Here is a 14,893-nt window from a genome sequence, read left to right on the forward strand (position 1 = left end):
TATAGAAATAGTAGCTTGACTTCATATTTTCATACAGATTAACTTTATCACTCAAATTTTCTCTTTTTATGAGCACCAAAGACTTAAGAATAACACGAGGACTAATTCCCCTGCTTTTCCTTTGGGTTTCTCTTTCCAACCTTTTATTCTACCTTCCACTATCTACTTAGAAGGATTTTGACTAAAAATGTCTAACATTTATTGTTTACTGTGGGTCTGTCACTGTTTTAAATGTTTACCTAAATCACCTTACAACAGCTGGGCACTGTTACTATCACCATCATTCACATTTTCCAGATGAAACCAAGAGGAGGTAAGTGTTTTGCCCCACGTCTCTGAGTTAGAAAATGGCAAAACCAAGCTTCACTTCGTTTTCATCTGACTCCAGGGTTGGCCCAGTTGCCCACTTTGCAATATTGCGTTTTATAGGATTGTGAGCACATTCACATGATGACATTTTTAAAAGGTTGGTCTCAACTCTCCTGAGTAATAAATATCCATTTATTCATTTATTTTATCACAAATGTGCATATGAAGGTGAATCTTAAACTAACAATTAACTGTAACGAATCTTCTCCTTTCAAGTGTATAGCTGTAGGGTCTCATTTGGAAAACGGAGAGCCTACATATATAGTTCAGTTGTTTTTTTCCCTCTAATTTCAGAGATAGTGATTATACTTATGCTGGTGCTAACTCTGCTCTGTCACACAAACGTGTAAGTATTTTTCTTTGTGCAGGTCAAGATGGCACTCATTCAGCATTTCACAATACATTGGTAGTTTGGTTACTGTGTAATTGTCCTCTCCAGTTGTCACACTTGAAAATGGAATCTGAGAAAGGAATCACTTCAGAGTTCAAAGCAATCGAACTCAATATTCGTATTCATACATCTCTGTTACATCGTCTCAGTCATTATTGAACATCTAATGGTATTTTAACAAGTGCTTTTAAAAGCAAACTATTACTATTCATTGTAGCATATTCTTCGTTTTAATGAATATTGCTACATTTTCTGCATGGATTTCTAGCCACATTTTACCAGAGGAGAAAATTACAGCATCATTTTCTCCCATTGATACTGTTTCAGCTGGCTAAAGCTAAATTGGATAAAGTCCAAGTCTCCATTTGAATGTGATACTCATTCCAAGTAAACAGCAGAGGCTGGAACAGTTTCACAGGAGAAGGGATCAGTAAAGGCCAGCTTGGGGTGGGAGACGATGACACAACACTGAAATAGGAGCCACATAAGAACAGTTTCTGTGACTTATATGATAGTCCTCACTCAAGAACTGCTTTTTCCTGGCATCTAGCTTTCATCTAGATAACCAGTATCATGTGCAAATAGATTCCAGCTTCAGTGCCAAAGCCCTGGTGTGTTTATCCCGATAAATGGCACCAACAAAAGGGTGTTGTTAAAAATGCAAGACTTCTTCAGAGCAGATGTGCTGATTTAACTTATTAAATCTCTATTTCTTCTTTCTTATTCATCTTTATCTTTCAGGTGTAAGAATTTTGTTAGCTGTCTTTCCTTGTGTCTCTCTTGTAGTGTCCATTGGCCTCTAGCAGCCTTTTCAGTCAGTGGTTGCAAGGAAATTCTCTTCTGGAATGTACTTCTTTGCTTTTAACCACTGTCTGCTTTATTATTCATGAAGAGAATTAGAAGTGGATTACTCTTTATTTTTTTAGAAAAATAGGTTTGGATTTGTAGGCTCTGTTCTTTGAACAGTCATGCATAGCGATCCTTCATATATAAGCTGCATTATATAAAATAGGCAAAGTACATAGTTTTTGTTCTCCCTCATTAAATATCCAAGGATTGTAAAAAGAAAAAGACAGCACCTTCCTGAAAAATTTATGATGTACTGGTGAGAGACAATGGACATTAAACATTGGGAGGAAATTGCATTCTTATTGCTACCACTGTTTGAATAGAGTAGTGAGAAATCCTGTATTAATCTTCCTTGGAATTTTTCTCATCCTGATAGTTCTCATGTTCACAAAATTGTAGTTTCCTTAAGGTCAGGACTTGCTCTAAAACTAAGCACTCTGTGTCCCCTAATTTTTAGGATGTGATCATTCTTTAACTATTAGGCATGCTTCATATTAATAATCCGTACTTAATACTTAGTACCCAAAGCTCTTTGATATCATCATATCAACTTTTTTATAAGTAGTATTACTCTTCATTTCTACCTGATTTCCCTGATCACCCCCTTACTCTTCTATTTAACCATGCTAAATAAGCATGGCAACCAAACTGAAATAATAATAATAATAATAATAATAATAATTAATAATAAACCACTTGACCTCCTGAAAGGTGGTCATCACTCCCTGTCAGTATTTGATTTCCATTTTCCTTCCTGTCCATCTCTGACTACAATATGGCTACTTTAAGAAGCTTCTTCTAGCTGCAATAAGAAATGCCTATTATCAGAAGGATGTAATGAAATGTTTAAGAGCCTGCGGTCTGTCCTGGTGTTAGGGAGGCATCACAGCTAGAGCTCTTTTCAAGTTGAAATGTGTCCCAGCAGGAGGTGGGTAGCTCCTGCCTCAGTAACAGCTGTTCCTGGGTCTCAGTCTTAAAATCCAGACTGCTGTCAAATCTTGCTTCCTGGCCTTTCTTTTATTTATCTCAGCTATGGTTCTGGTTCCACTGTGCAAGACTCACATCACATACCCACTTAACTAAACCATGGGCTTTACCCCTTATTTTTAGGTGTTAAAAAGTTGTTTCCTTTGTACAATTAGTAAGTTTTCCACATGGAGTGGAAAGGAAAGTTGGAAGTTGTATCACTTGGAATTCTTTCAGTGAGAGAGAAAAACAACTCAAACTACCTTAGGAAAAGAAGAAATAGATTAGATTGTATAAGTGAAAACTTCAAGGGTATGGTAATCCAGATGACATCACTAGGATCCATTTTTTAACAAATTTTCTCCTGGTTAGCTCCATTCCTGCGCCCCAATTGATCTCTGTCCCTGCTTTCAGCTTCAGAATCACATTATCACACTAGTCTCACAGAAGATGTAGTCTGTGTCCTGGACAGGTCAACAGAAAATCCTTAAATTGAGTCTGTTAGCATATTTTTTGGTCTGACTTGGGTCATGTCTCCTCTATCTCCAAACCAGTCATTGTGGCAAAAAAATAAAATCCACTCTTTGGCTTAGCTTGAGTTTTTTTCTTCTGTGTCTGGAATGTAGGAATAGAGTTGACATCAGAAGCAAATGCACCGACAGCGGGCTTAGAATGTTGGGTCACCTAAAGAAACATTGAAGTTTCATTAGCTCAGTGTGGGGCAGCAGACATTGGGCACCCAGAAGAGCAACTGTGCACCAGAGAGCTCACCTCCAATCTCCCGCCTAATGTACACACACCTCTTAGAAGATCTTCCACAGTCATCCAGTGCTTGGACTCTCAGTACCAAGAAATTCCCTATGATATGAGACATACTTTCCAATTATGGGACTCATCTAGCTGTTATAAAGTTCTTCACTATGTTAAACTCAAATCCGAGTCTCCTAACTCCACCTGCATGACAACCTAACGCAGGGTGAACTTACTCCCATTTATCCATGGCAATTACTTACACATTTGAAGAAAGTTTTCTCTTCTCTGGAATAAGTATCCCCAGGCCATCAACCAGTCTGTATGCTGACATGATACTGTCATCTGAAGGTAGTTTGATTTCTCATCCTTTTAAAGTGTTTTGTGGAGAAGTGGCCACAATACCTCATGTATTATCTGCTCAGCAATGCAATTACTATCCTTAATGTGTATTCTAGATATCTCTCACTGTAAAAAGTTTGTATTCACTCTTATTCAGCATTCATATCATCTTGTTGTGTGTTGAATCTGCTAAAATCTTTAAATACATTTCATAAAACTTTTACTGGAAATTTATATTTATGTGGTGTTTTTATTTTTTAGCATATATTTATTTTTGAGAGACAGAGAGAGACACAGCATGAGCAGGGGAGGGGCAAAGAGAGAGGGAGACACAGAATCCGAAGCAGGCTCCAGGCTCTGAACTGTCAGCACAGAGCCTGACGCGGGGCTTGAACTCACGGACTGTGAGATCATGACCTGATCTGAAGTCAGACGCTCAACTGACTGAGCCACCCAGGCACCCCACTTATGTGGTGTTTTAAAAATACTGAATTCAGGACTTTATTCCAATTATATTTCCCTTCATTAGATTTAACAATTTATAGATATTATTTAACCAGAGAATGAGCTGTCCCTCCCAGCTTTGTATCAAGTCTATTCATGTACATGCCTTTCATATCTTCATAAATGTTGTTTATAAAATTTGAATAGTTCAGTGGTTGGCTTAGCAAAGTTTTGTTCTTAGATATGTGGTCTTCTGGGATTCTTCTCCCATTTGCCCCCCAAATAGCTCACAAAACATGTCTTCATCAGTGCTTTATGGAATGTTGCCAAGCTCTATTGTTTCAGAAATCTCTCTGCATCCTTTCAGAAAAATCGGTTCAAGATTTGTCTCACTGGTTTTCTGGAGCCTCAGTTAAGATATCTGCTTCATTTAAGAATTAAGTGAACCTGTAAAACAGAACTCAAAGTGACTGAATGGTACCTTAGTACCTTCATATCTGAGAGAAAATCATGAGGGGTTCTACAGAAAGAATGTTTCCATATTCTAGCATTCTCTCTCACATTGTCATTTGCCACTCAAACCATTTTCTTCCAGATTTATGTTACTTTCTCTAGTTCTTCGTTATGTGACTATTCTTCTATCGCTTTTGCATACACACATTCAGTTTGATAACTGGCAGGGAGATTCTCCAGTCCAGTGAGGTCAGTCCTACTAAGAGGAGACTATATGTATAAATATCCAAATATGTAAAAAAAAAAAAAAAATATATATATATATATATATATATATATATATATATATATATATCTTAAGACAGCTAACCTAAGTTTGAACCTTGGTTACCATTTTCTAGCTCTGAGACCTGCATGAAGATGTTTGCACTCCTTTTACCTGCAGTTCCCTAGTCCAAAAAAATGAGGACTTTAATAAGTGCCTCGTTCTCTTGAGTAACAAAAAGCACTTTGTTCAGTGACTTCTACTCAGTGGCTTTACTGACCCAGCAGAGCTGGTGCTATAATACCTAGCTCTTTGTTCTTTTCATCCCTGTTTGTGATGTCTCCATTGCTAGGTCCATTGGGGCACTAAAGAGTCATACTGGTTTCTTTGTCTGTCTACCTAATTTCCTCCTCACAGAGATTTTTTGCAATGTGTATATATTCAGAAGTGAGTGTTTTTAACATATTATTTAAGTATATTCCACTTAAAAACTCTGGCCTTTATATGGTATATCTTTGCTTTCCTAATATTGAGGGTATCTTTCCACTTATTTTCTCACTTGAAAACTTACAGTTCTAACAGATGGTTAGAGGAGGTGGTGGCGGGGGGCGGGGCGGAGGGAGATAGGTGAACTGGGTGTAAGGAATTAAGAGTACACTTATAATGAGCACTGAGTAATATATGGAAGTGCTGAATCACTGTATTGTACACCTGAAATGAATATAACACTATGTATTAACTCCACTGGAATTAAAATTAAAACATAAAAGGAAAGAAAGAGAAAACCTATGGTTCTCTCTCCAGCTTCTTAATTTATGTAATTGCAACATTATATTATACTTCTCTCTTCAGTTGCTATTATTTATTTTGCATTCCCTTAATTTTGATTGATGGCACAGAAGCTTATTTTCTTCTTACTGGAGTTTATTTTTTGTGTGAATATAGCAGAGCATTTCTTCTCAGCCTTATCTAAACTATTTGATTGGCTGCTAATGTGCAAAACCATTAATGGGGGATTCAAACTGCTAAAATAAAGAAGTGATGAATTCCCGCCCATGAACCATAGTTCAGTCTTTTTGACTGAGTGTGTTTTCAGAGAAGCAAACAAAAGTCAGCAGTGCTCCAGGCACTGTGTGAAATTTGCAGGGTATTATTATATCCTGTAAAAAGTTAAATGTGGTTGAAATAAAGACTTCTCTGCAGCATATAATGTGGGGTAGCTGCTTTAGAACACTAAATAAGCAGTTTGCTATAGCAACAGTATATCCAGTTCTGTAATCTGACATCCATTTGTGAACTGTTCAAGGGTTACCGTTCTTTGAATTACAGGAATTTATAAACTACTTTATTTGGCAGATTTGGTGTGCATGTGTATGTTTGTGACTTTCCCATTTAAGAAAAAATTTCAACTTCTTCTGTCCCTTGCCCTGTGTGACTACCATGCACGAACTGTTAGTGGCACAAAGCTCCACTATCCCAAATGAAAGGATCGCGACTGGCCAGCCAATCAGCTGAGTGACTGTCTCTTGATGTGCAGCTATAGGTATGCTGAGATCTGTTATGCTCCAGCTTTATCGGGATATACAGTAGGCATTGTTGCCACTATACAGTGCCACTATTATTAAGTATCAGTAGTGGGTCAGAACACTATGTATCAAGTGTATAGCACTTGGTAAGAACTATGAGGACTTGGTAACTTTCCATATTACTAACTCACAAGTGGGGGCAAAGTAGATAAATAATACACTAGTATGTTTCATGCCCAATCCAATAAACTGCGAGAATACATGAAAAATTTAGAAAATACAAAAGGGAAAAGGAAATCTAAATACAATCAGTAGATTTTTAGCAATATCCATAAATACCCTAGTTATGATGCTGTATTGTAGTTGTGCAAAATGCTACTTTTGAAGAGAGAAGTACATATGAATCCACAGTTCAATTCAAAATTTCTTTTCAAAAAAGAGGAAACAGATTTTAACTCCTTACAGCAGGGAAAGCATAATTCTCACATTATTTAGACTGCTATGGTGCTGTCATAAAGCACTGGAATGTTCCTAGATAATGAAGAATATGCCTTAAAACAGATCATAAATGAAGAGACTATTCTATTGTACATGAATGTGAACCTTATAGCATACTCTGAGTCTCAGACATGCTGACCTTATGCTATCCAATATCATAGACATGTTGGAAGAAAAAGAAAACAACACTGATGGTTGAATCCAATGCCATTGTTTTCTAGAAGAATAGTTATGATGTTTTTAGTATAGAAATTCATATTGAAAATAGAGTTTCAGATACAGAATAACTCTTTGGTGTTTCATTAAAGAATTACATCATGTTTGCCCTTTACCAGTCTCCCATGTTTTAATAACACCTTGTACATTCTTACATTGGTTCTAATAAAATTTCACATTTCAATTTAATGAAGATCCCATGAATATCTTAGAAAATCTACTTTGTTAGTGATGTTACTTCTATTTCATAAACTCAGGTATTTTTTTTTCTAGGTACTGCTGTGTGGTTTTAACTACACGTAATAGCATATGTAAACAGTATTACTTAAGTTTTAGGTTGACAAAGTTGAATCAATATTTTGTTTTTAATTGAATGCATCATTAATAAGAACTACTTCAGGGACTTAGTGTTATCTTTCATGGAAAATATCCCCAAAGACTCTAACAGTCAAGAAGCTCAAATAATCGTGTGATGAATTTTTTAATGGCAAGAGAATGTAATTTTGAAATTTTTATTCATCTACTGGGACTCTACATAAGTTCCACAAAAATGTCAACCAATCAAATATCAACCTAATCAATAGGTCTGTGACAGATCTGAGCACTCTTTTGCCTTTCCAAACTGCAAATGTATCTCCATTAATAGTTAATATTATTCAGGTTCTTCTTTTGCTTACACAGTTGAACTACAACATATTAGTTTTTTTCACAGCTTTGTCTGATTCTATAAAGGAAATTCTGTTACAGCTTTGACTGTATCAAATAGTTTCTGTTACAGAAATATTTGTTGATCATCCACTGACTCGTCTGGAAAAATATGTATATATTGTGTATATTTTTATGTAGATACACATATGTATGGCTCAACTATGTGCTAATTCAATTCTTTGTTCTTTAACATATAAATTGGTCCCTTTGTGATTTGTAGATTTACCTTTCTGTTATATAAGCTTATATTACAAGATTTTATCTTTGTCATTTGTCTCAAATAATTACCCAAACAGGAATTGAAATAAATATAGTATCTATGCTAATTGTCAATTTAGGTAAAGATACTACCAGCAATTTATATAGAAATATAAATGGAAAAAATGTATATAAACATATATGTTCATAATATTTTATAACCTGGGAGCTAGAATTAAAAAGCAGAAACCGTCATGTTTGTTTTAGCTTTATATTATTATGTAGTTGGTCATTTTGTACTTAAAGAAAAGTTGTTTTATGGAAGAAGTTTTATGATTCCAGAATCAATTTATGTTTTATATTTTTTAAATACTTTGAACATTATATACTATATCCTTATATTATGTATTTGCATGTTGGGGCACCTGGGTGGCTGAGTCGGTTAAGCGTCCGACTTCAGCTTAGGTTATGATCTCGCAGTTTGTGAGTTCGAGCCCCACGTCAGGCTCTGTGCTGACAGCTTAGAGCCAGGCGCCTGCTTTGGATTCTGTGTCTCCCTCTCTCTCTCTCTGCCTCCCCTGCTCACACTGTGTCTCTCAAAAATGAATAAATGTTAAAAATAATTTTAAAAATATTTGTATTTGCATGCGGTTCTTATGGCAAATACTATAGCAAACATATTTTATATTCCTTCCTGCTATCATTTACACTTTCCTTATTACAGTGTGAGTTAAAATAAGTTATGCTTCCTTCTGTAGTTTCAAAGAAAATAGCTATTGAATTAAAATATTTTGAGGAGCTTTGAAAAAATAAGAGTTCTTGGTAGTATTTCTTAAATTCTCATGTGAATATGAATCACCTGGGGTTCTTGTGAAAAGTATGGACTTCAGATTCAGTGGGTCTGAGACCTTGCATTTCCAGGCAGTCCCCATGTCATTGTTCCCCTGGCCCCTCTCAGCAGCATAGTTCTACAGTCAAACGGTACAGATGTAATTATATTTGTAATTATGTATGTAATTACCCCTATATATATTGGTATATATATATATATGTAATCAAAGGTACAGAAATGTGAAGGACAAAGAATGAAATCAAAGTCTAAGCTCTTTGGTTGACTGTGTATTTAGAATCTCAAGTGAATGGTCTGCATTTCTCAAGCTCATTGACCTTTCTCATTGGTTTATTTTCCATTCTAATGCTTTTGTTTGTTTGTTTGTTTTAAGCTCTTTTGACAGCATGTTTGTTTACCAGCAAAGAGGACTGGGGCCAATTGAAGAAGACACTATTCTTGTCATAGATCCAAATAATGCTGCAGTACTACAGTCCAGTGGAAAAAATCTGTGAGTTAAATTACTTATTTTTTTTAAATGTTTTATTTTTGAGAGAGAGCGAGAGCGCGCACCTGTGCGAGCGCATGGGGGAGGGGCAGAGAGAGAGGGAGTCAGAGGATCCCAAGTGGGCTCCTTGCTGAGAGAAGACAGCCTAATGAGGGACTCAATCCCACATGTGAGATCATGACCTGAGCAGAAATCAAGAATCAGACACTTAACCAACTGAGCCACCCAGGCTCCCCTACTTATGTTGTTATTAAGGCTCTTGCTGCATATATTTTATCAAAGTGTGTCACTGGCTCTGGTCCTGTAAAGGGTGTATTATACAACAGTGGCAAAAAAGCGGAGCTTAAGAAAGCAGGTGACTAATTGGGCCATCCCATCTTTCATTTTCTAAATAGGTGGCTCTAAACTGAAATTAGAATCACCTGGGAAACTACAGAAAAATTAGATTGGATTTAGTCTGGAATGAGGCCCAGGCATCAAAACAGTACTTTTAAAGCTCCCCAGGTGATTCTAATAGGTACTCAAACTTCATAGAACCATTGATACACATAGCTAATGAAGTGAGCTGCTAGTCAGCTTAGATTTGAAGATTAAAAAAATTTTTTCAGCGTAAAAGTTACATAACCAAACTCATCAAGTAATCAACATTAAGGAAAAAGGCTTCTTTCTTCCCATCTCAAAGGGAAGACTAAACAAATGGCATTTTTAGCTTTTCTTAGCATGCATAGGTAATTTGGCCTTGAAAGCCGCTTATTATTTGCTCTTATTCCTAGATGACATTTGGCAACCAAAAAAAAAAGTTGGCTGATATTCGTGGTCATTGAAAGGAAGGGCACCTGCTTACAGAGTGTCCTCAACCATTTTAACCTGGCAGCTTGAGGAACTAGACCCTGCTCCGTCTGCTTAGGCACAGGAAAAGCCAGGGAGCCATCCATCCACCTGAGTGCAGCTGCTTATGGAGATGGTGATACTTTTTTTTATAGGATTCTAAGATGGTGGAGTCAGGGGCCAAATCCTAATACCAGCTTTATCACTTCGTGTATTTGAACCTGTCTCTTCTATGCTTTACTAATGAATCAGAAACATTCTTTTTCCAGAAGGGAATCAGAGAAAGGCAGAGCAACTGTTGCCGAATGAACCTGGCCAGCCATGGGGAGTCTGTATTGAAAGCAAATCATAACTCTCACATTCAGTCACCAAAACACAGATTTAGTTCAGTCAATTAGTCAAGGTCAGGGTGTTCCCATCTTGGCACATGAAAAAAGAATCTGTGGTGTCAACACCTTGGTTAAGGCTAGAAGCTGACAAACAGCCTGTGGATTGTTGGATGTCATGTGACCAAACCACATTAAGATATTGTCCAGGTGTTTGTTAATTCTAAGTTCCTTAAGCCTGTGAGCCTCTGTGTACATTACAGTTCTCCCACCCACATCATTCCAACTGATTTTGTTAAATAGATTAACCTTCTCTAATGATTATCCAGAACACTACTTCACTTTGCTTAGATGAACACAGCCCCTGTCTGCTGGAAGATGTTCTGTTGGGTTTTATTGTGTTTAGGAGACGCTCTTAAAGCTTTTGAGTCATAGAATTAATATTTTATATTAATACGGCATTCATTACATTACCTTGAAGTATACTGAAGCTATTCAAACTATATAAATCCATTTGTATTTTTCTACACAATTTGCTTTATGCACATTTCTAAAATGGTAATATTACCCTTGAACTCATTTTTAAATTGATGTGATTTGTGTTGTTTAATATACCATACTTTGTAATAAATATTTGTAATTGGTTGTAGGCTTCACTTATGGGTTTTTGAAAGATTAAATGCCATTTAAGATTTGTCACAAGGAGGTTTCTATGATAACAGGCATTTTCATTTAACTTATGTTGGTCTTTAGGAATGCAGGTACCCATTTATCAATTTATCAATTTATATTACCTTTACAGATTAATTAGCAAGAAATTCCTCTCATGGGGGCTTTGGGAGTAATTGTACAATTAAGACAATTATTTTTATTTTGCAGGTTTTATTTGCCCCATGGCTTGAGCATAGATAAAGACGGAAATTATTGGGTCACAGACGTTGCTCTGCATCAGGTAATCTTCCATTTGGCAGTTATTCAACTAGAAGTTCATGGAGTTATGCTTTTGATATGCTCTAGAGCTGTGTGGGTATTTTTCTGTCACCCAGGAAGTTGATAACAAGAAAATACAACTGCCAAAACTGAAATTTTTCTTTTTGAACTCAGTGCCAGGAAGAGCTAATATGTACGTAACCGAGTCACCCTTCTCTGCAGGGCTGGTGGGACACTTAAGGGCCTGATGTGAGGCTTCACCCTGACCACTGTATAGGCCATCCCACCCTCCTTCTTGGCTTTTCCACATTTGCTTTTCCTTCCTGCATCCCCAAGTCTTAGTTCTGTTTTGTCACTTGTTGTTTTAAACTACCTTAATCTATAAATCCTTCAAGGTCTTTAGTACATTCATGTTTATGTATAAAACATTTTTGTTGTTTTTAAAGGAAATTATATTTCTATCACAGAATAGCCTAAAGTCTTCCTCTCAGAAGATAAGCTCTACTAACCATTTTATGAATAAGTGGCAAAGAGGTATGAAAACTAGAAAAAAAAAAAACACAACTAGAACTCAGAAGACATAACTGTAAGAGTCTTCAAACATCATCTCAGTAAACATTCATTGCTCATGTATTATTGGGAGAGCATTGTACTATTATTACATTAGCCAAGGAGAGACCCAAAAGGAAGTGTGAGGTGGGTGGAACAAGACATCCAAGTACTAGTCTCCCCTCACCACTAATTACCTGGATGACCTTGAGCAGATTACTTAATGTCTAAGGGCCTCCCTTATCAAATGAAGGAATCAGACCAAATGATCTTTAGAGTCCCATCCAGTTCTACAAAGTATCTTCCTCTAAATAAATCTCTGGGAGCTTACACTATAATTGCCTGTGAAAGTCTTCTAAGGCAGGAGTGTGCCACTAGTAACCATGCAAAGTGGGTAAGGCTTTTGTTCCTTGTTAAAAAGGTGTTCAAACTGGATCCAAACAGTAAAGGCGGTCCTCTGTTAATCCTGGGAAGGAGCATGCAACCAGGCAGTGACCAGAATCACTTTTGTCAACCCACTGATGTGGCTGTGGATCCAGACACTGGAACCATCTATGTCTCAGACGGTTACTGCAACAGTCGGATTGTGCAATTTTCACCAACTGGAACGTTCATCACACAGTGGGGAGAAGGTACTCAATAAGACTTGATCTCTAATTGTTATTCTTAGCCAGTAACACTAGGAACTAGAGATTGGCCACCCCTCACATTCTCTAGGATTTAATTGTCCCCTCCAGTGGGAAAAGCATGGCCTTTGTTTGCACCCAGTTGCCAGCTTTCTCACACACACCACACACACACACACACACACACACACACACACACACACACGCGCGCGCGCACACACACATACACACACGCACACACAGTCTTGTGAAAGGGAAAAAGAATGCCTCAACCTGAAAACTTTGTCCAAAAAGGGAGAAAATCTGTAATGTGTTTGTGGGTAAGAGATATTCTAGAACAAACTTAGTACCTCATTTTTCCCCTGGTTCCAAATATTTAATGGTTTACTATCATGAATTTGGAAAACTAGAAAACTTTAACATTAGAGGTTTGGGTGATTTTACAAATTGTATAGCCGAGATTTTTCTTTCTTCTATAGAATCTTCTGGGAGCAATCCTAAACCAGGCCAGTTCAGGGTTCCTCACAGCTTGGCTCTTGTGCCTCATTTGGGCCAATTATGTGTGGCAGACAGGGAAAATGGTCGAATCCAGTGTTTTAAAACTGACACCAAAGATTTTGTGCGAGAGATTAAGCATGCGTCATTTGGAAGAAACGTATTTGCGATTTCATATATACCAGGTATTTCATCTTTATTTGTTATATTTTGTCATGCTGTCCTCTATCCTTACAAGTTACTTCTCTTATCTTAGTATACTCTTATTATAATTTTTTTCTCATTAAGGGATTGAAGATGCTTTATCAGATCTTACACTCTTTTAGTGTAAAGATGCCTTGTAAATCATTTTCAACTCAGGTGACCCTGTTCTTTATTCAGCAATAAGAAAGAACTCAAACTTAACTGTGTGTAATGGATTCAAAAATTGTTTCCAAACATTGATTTTCATTTTTCCTTAATGATGATCATTTGCTCTAGTTATTAAATGATTCATATTATGTCTTCACACATCATCAACAGATGGTGTGTGTCTGAAAAATCAGTATCCAAAATGCTTCTGCGCCACATTTTTTTTTTAAAAGCAGTGGCCAAGTTTTTTCCCTGAAGATAAATATGTAAATTAAGTGAGGCTTGTATTTAAATGTCAGGAGGAGTGACCAGTAAAATCCAGAATTTTGTTTCCTATTTTCAAAATAGATTTTCTTGATGTGAAGAAAATCAGAAAAATAATATAAACTTATGACATAAGATCCAGTTAATTCATATTACAAAATAACTTGCATAAGATTTCTTTAAATCATTAATACTGAACAACTGAAAATATATTTCTAAACTATATATAATTTTTATAATATATTTCATAAATATAGGTGTACCTATATTAAAGTAGTATTGACTATTTGTAGCCACCACTGTTATATTTACATTTCTTGTTTTATTAAAGTTGCATATTCCTGCTGTCTTCCCAAGCTGCCCCCAGTTTATTTAGGACATGGAATAAACGGATTCAAGTATGCAGATAAGGAGCAAATTTGGCTTCCACAAGGAATAAGTAATGAAGTGATAAAAGACTCATAAATTAATGTCAGTGAAAAAGAAATTCTCATGTTGGTTTTTATTTTATATCTAAGGAATAAATTTGGCAAGTCCATTCACTTAAAAAAAGGGTGATCAAGTTCATAGTGAATAAAAAATCAAATATGAAGAGAAAAACATTAAGAGAGAAGATGAGAGAAAATCTGGTTAAAAACAATCTAAGCAAAGACAAAGTGTATTATATTTGGAATTCTCTCTACAATATTGCACAATAGTAGTTGATTGTCATAGTATTTATTTTTTTCTTAGTATGATACGCTGAAGAACTTTTTCCTGGAATCCTTAAAAAAAAGATGAAAGGATCTTCAACAGTCATTTAGTTTGATGTGTATTTTATTGTGTTTCACTTTTTTTTTTTTTAATTTTTTTTTCAACGTTTTTTATTTATTTTTGGGACAGAGAGAGACAGAGCATGAACGGGGGAGGGGCAGAGAGAGAGGGAGACACAGAATCGGAAACAGGCTCCAGGCTCCGAGCCATCAGCCCAGAGCCTGACGCGGGGCTCGAACTCACGGACCGCGAGATCGTGACCTGGCTGAAGTCGGACGCTTAACCAACTGCGCCACCCAGGCGCCCCTTGTGTTTTACTTCTTTAAAACATAATATTCAATCATCTGAAGTGTTTAAGCCAAACATCACTGTTTCCATTATTTTTTATAAGTACTACTATATTAAGAAATATAATTTTGCTACAAAAAGTATTCATGAAGTTAATATTAAAAGGGTGGT

General features: G+C 36.3%; 2 protein-coding genes across 10 annotated transcripts in view; one reads left to right on the forward strand and one right to left on the reverse strand.

Annotated features, from left to right (window-relative positions):
• PAM (peptidylglycine alpha-amidating monooxygenase) overlaps positions 1 to 14,893 on the forward strand; it is a 116,749-nt gene that overhangs the window by 83,389 nt on the left and 18,467 nt on the right. For all 9 annotated transcript variants that reach the window (XM_049647674.1, XM_049647675.1, XM_049647676.1 and 6 more), the window contains 4 exons: positions 9,199 to 9,315; positions 11,346 to 11,418; positions 12,367 to 12,577; positions 13,051 to 13,251. In XM_049647674.1, the coding sequence (XP_049503631.1) occupies positions 9,199 to 9,315; positions 11,346 to 11,418; positions 12,367 to 12,577; positions 13,051 to 13,251 (602 nt within the window). The remainder of the gene's footprint in view (positions 1 to 9,198; positions 9,316 to 11,345; positions 11,419 to 12,366; positions 12,578 to 13,050; positions 13,252 to 14,893) is intronic.
• The window catches only part of GIN1 (gypsy retrotransposon integrase 1), a 79,348-nt gene that overhangs the window by 3,191 nt on the left and 61,264 nt on the right, over positions 1 to 14,893 (reverse strand). The window lies entirely within an intron of this gene.

This window comes from Panthera uncia (genome assembly GCF_023721935.1).
Source record: "Panthera uncia isolate 11264 chromosome A1 unlocalized genomic scaffold, Puncia_PCG_1.0 HiC_scaffold_17, whole genome shotgun sequence".
NCBI classification, from domain to species: Eukaryota; Metazoa; Chordata; class Mammalia; order Carnivora; family Felidae; genus Panthera; species Panthera uncia.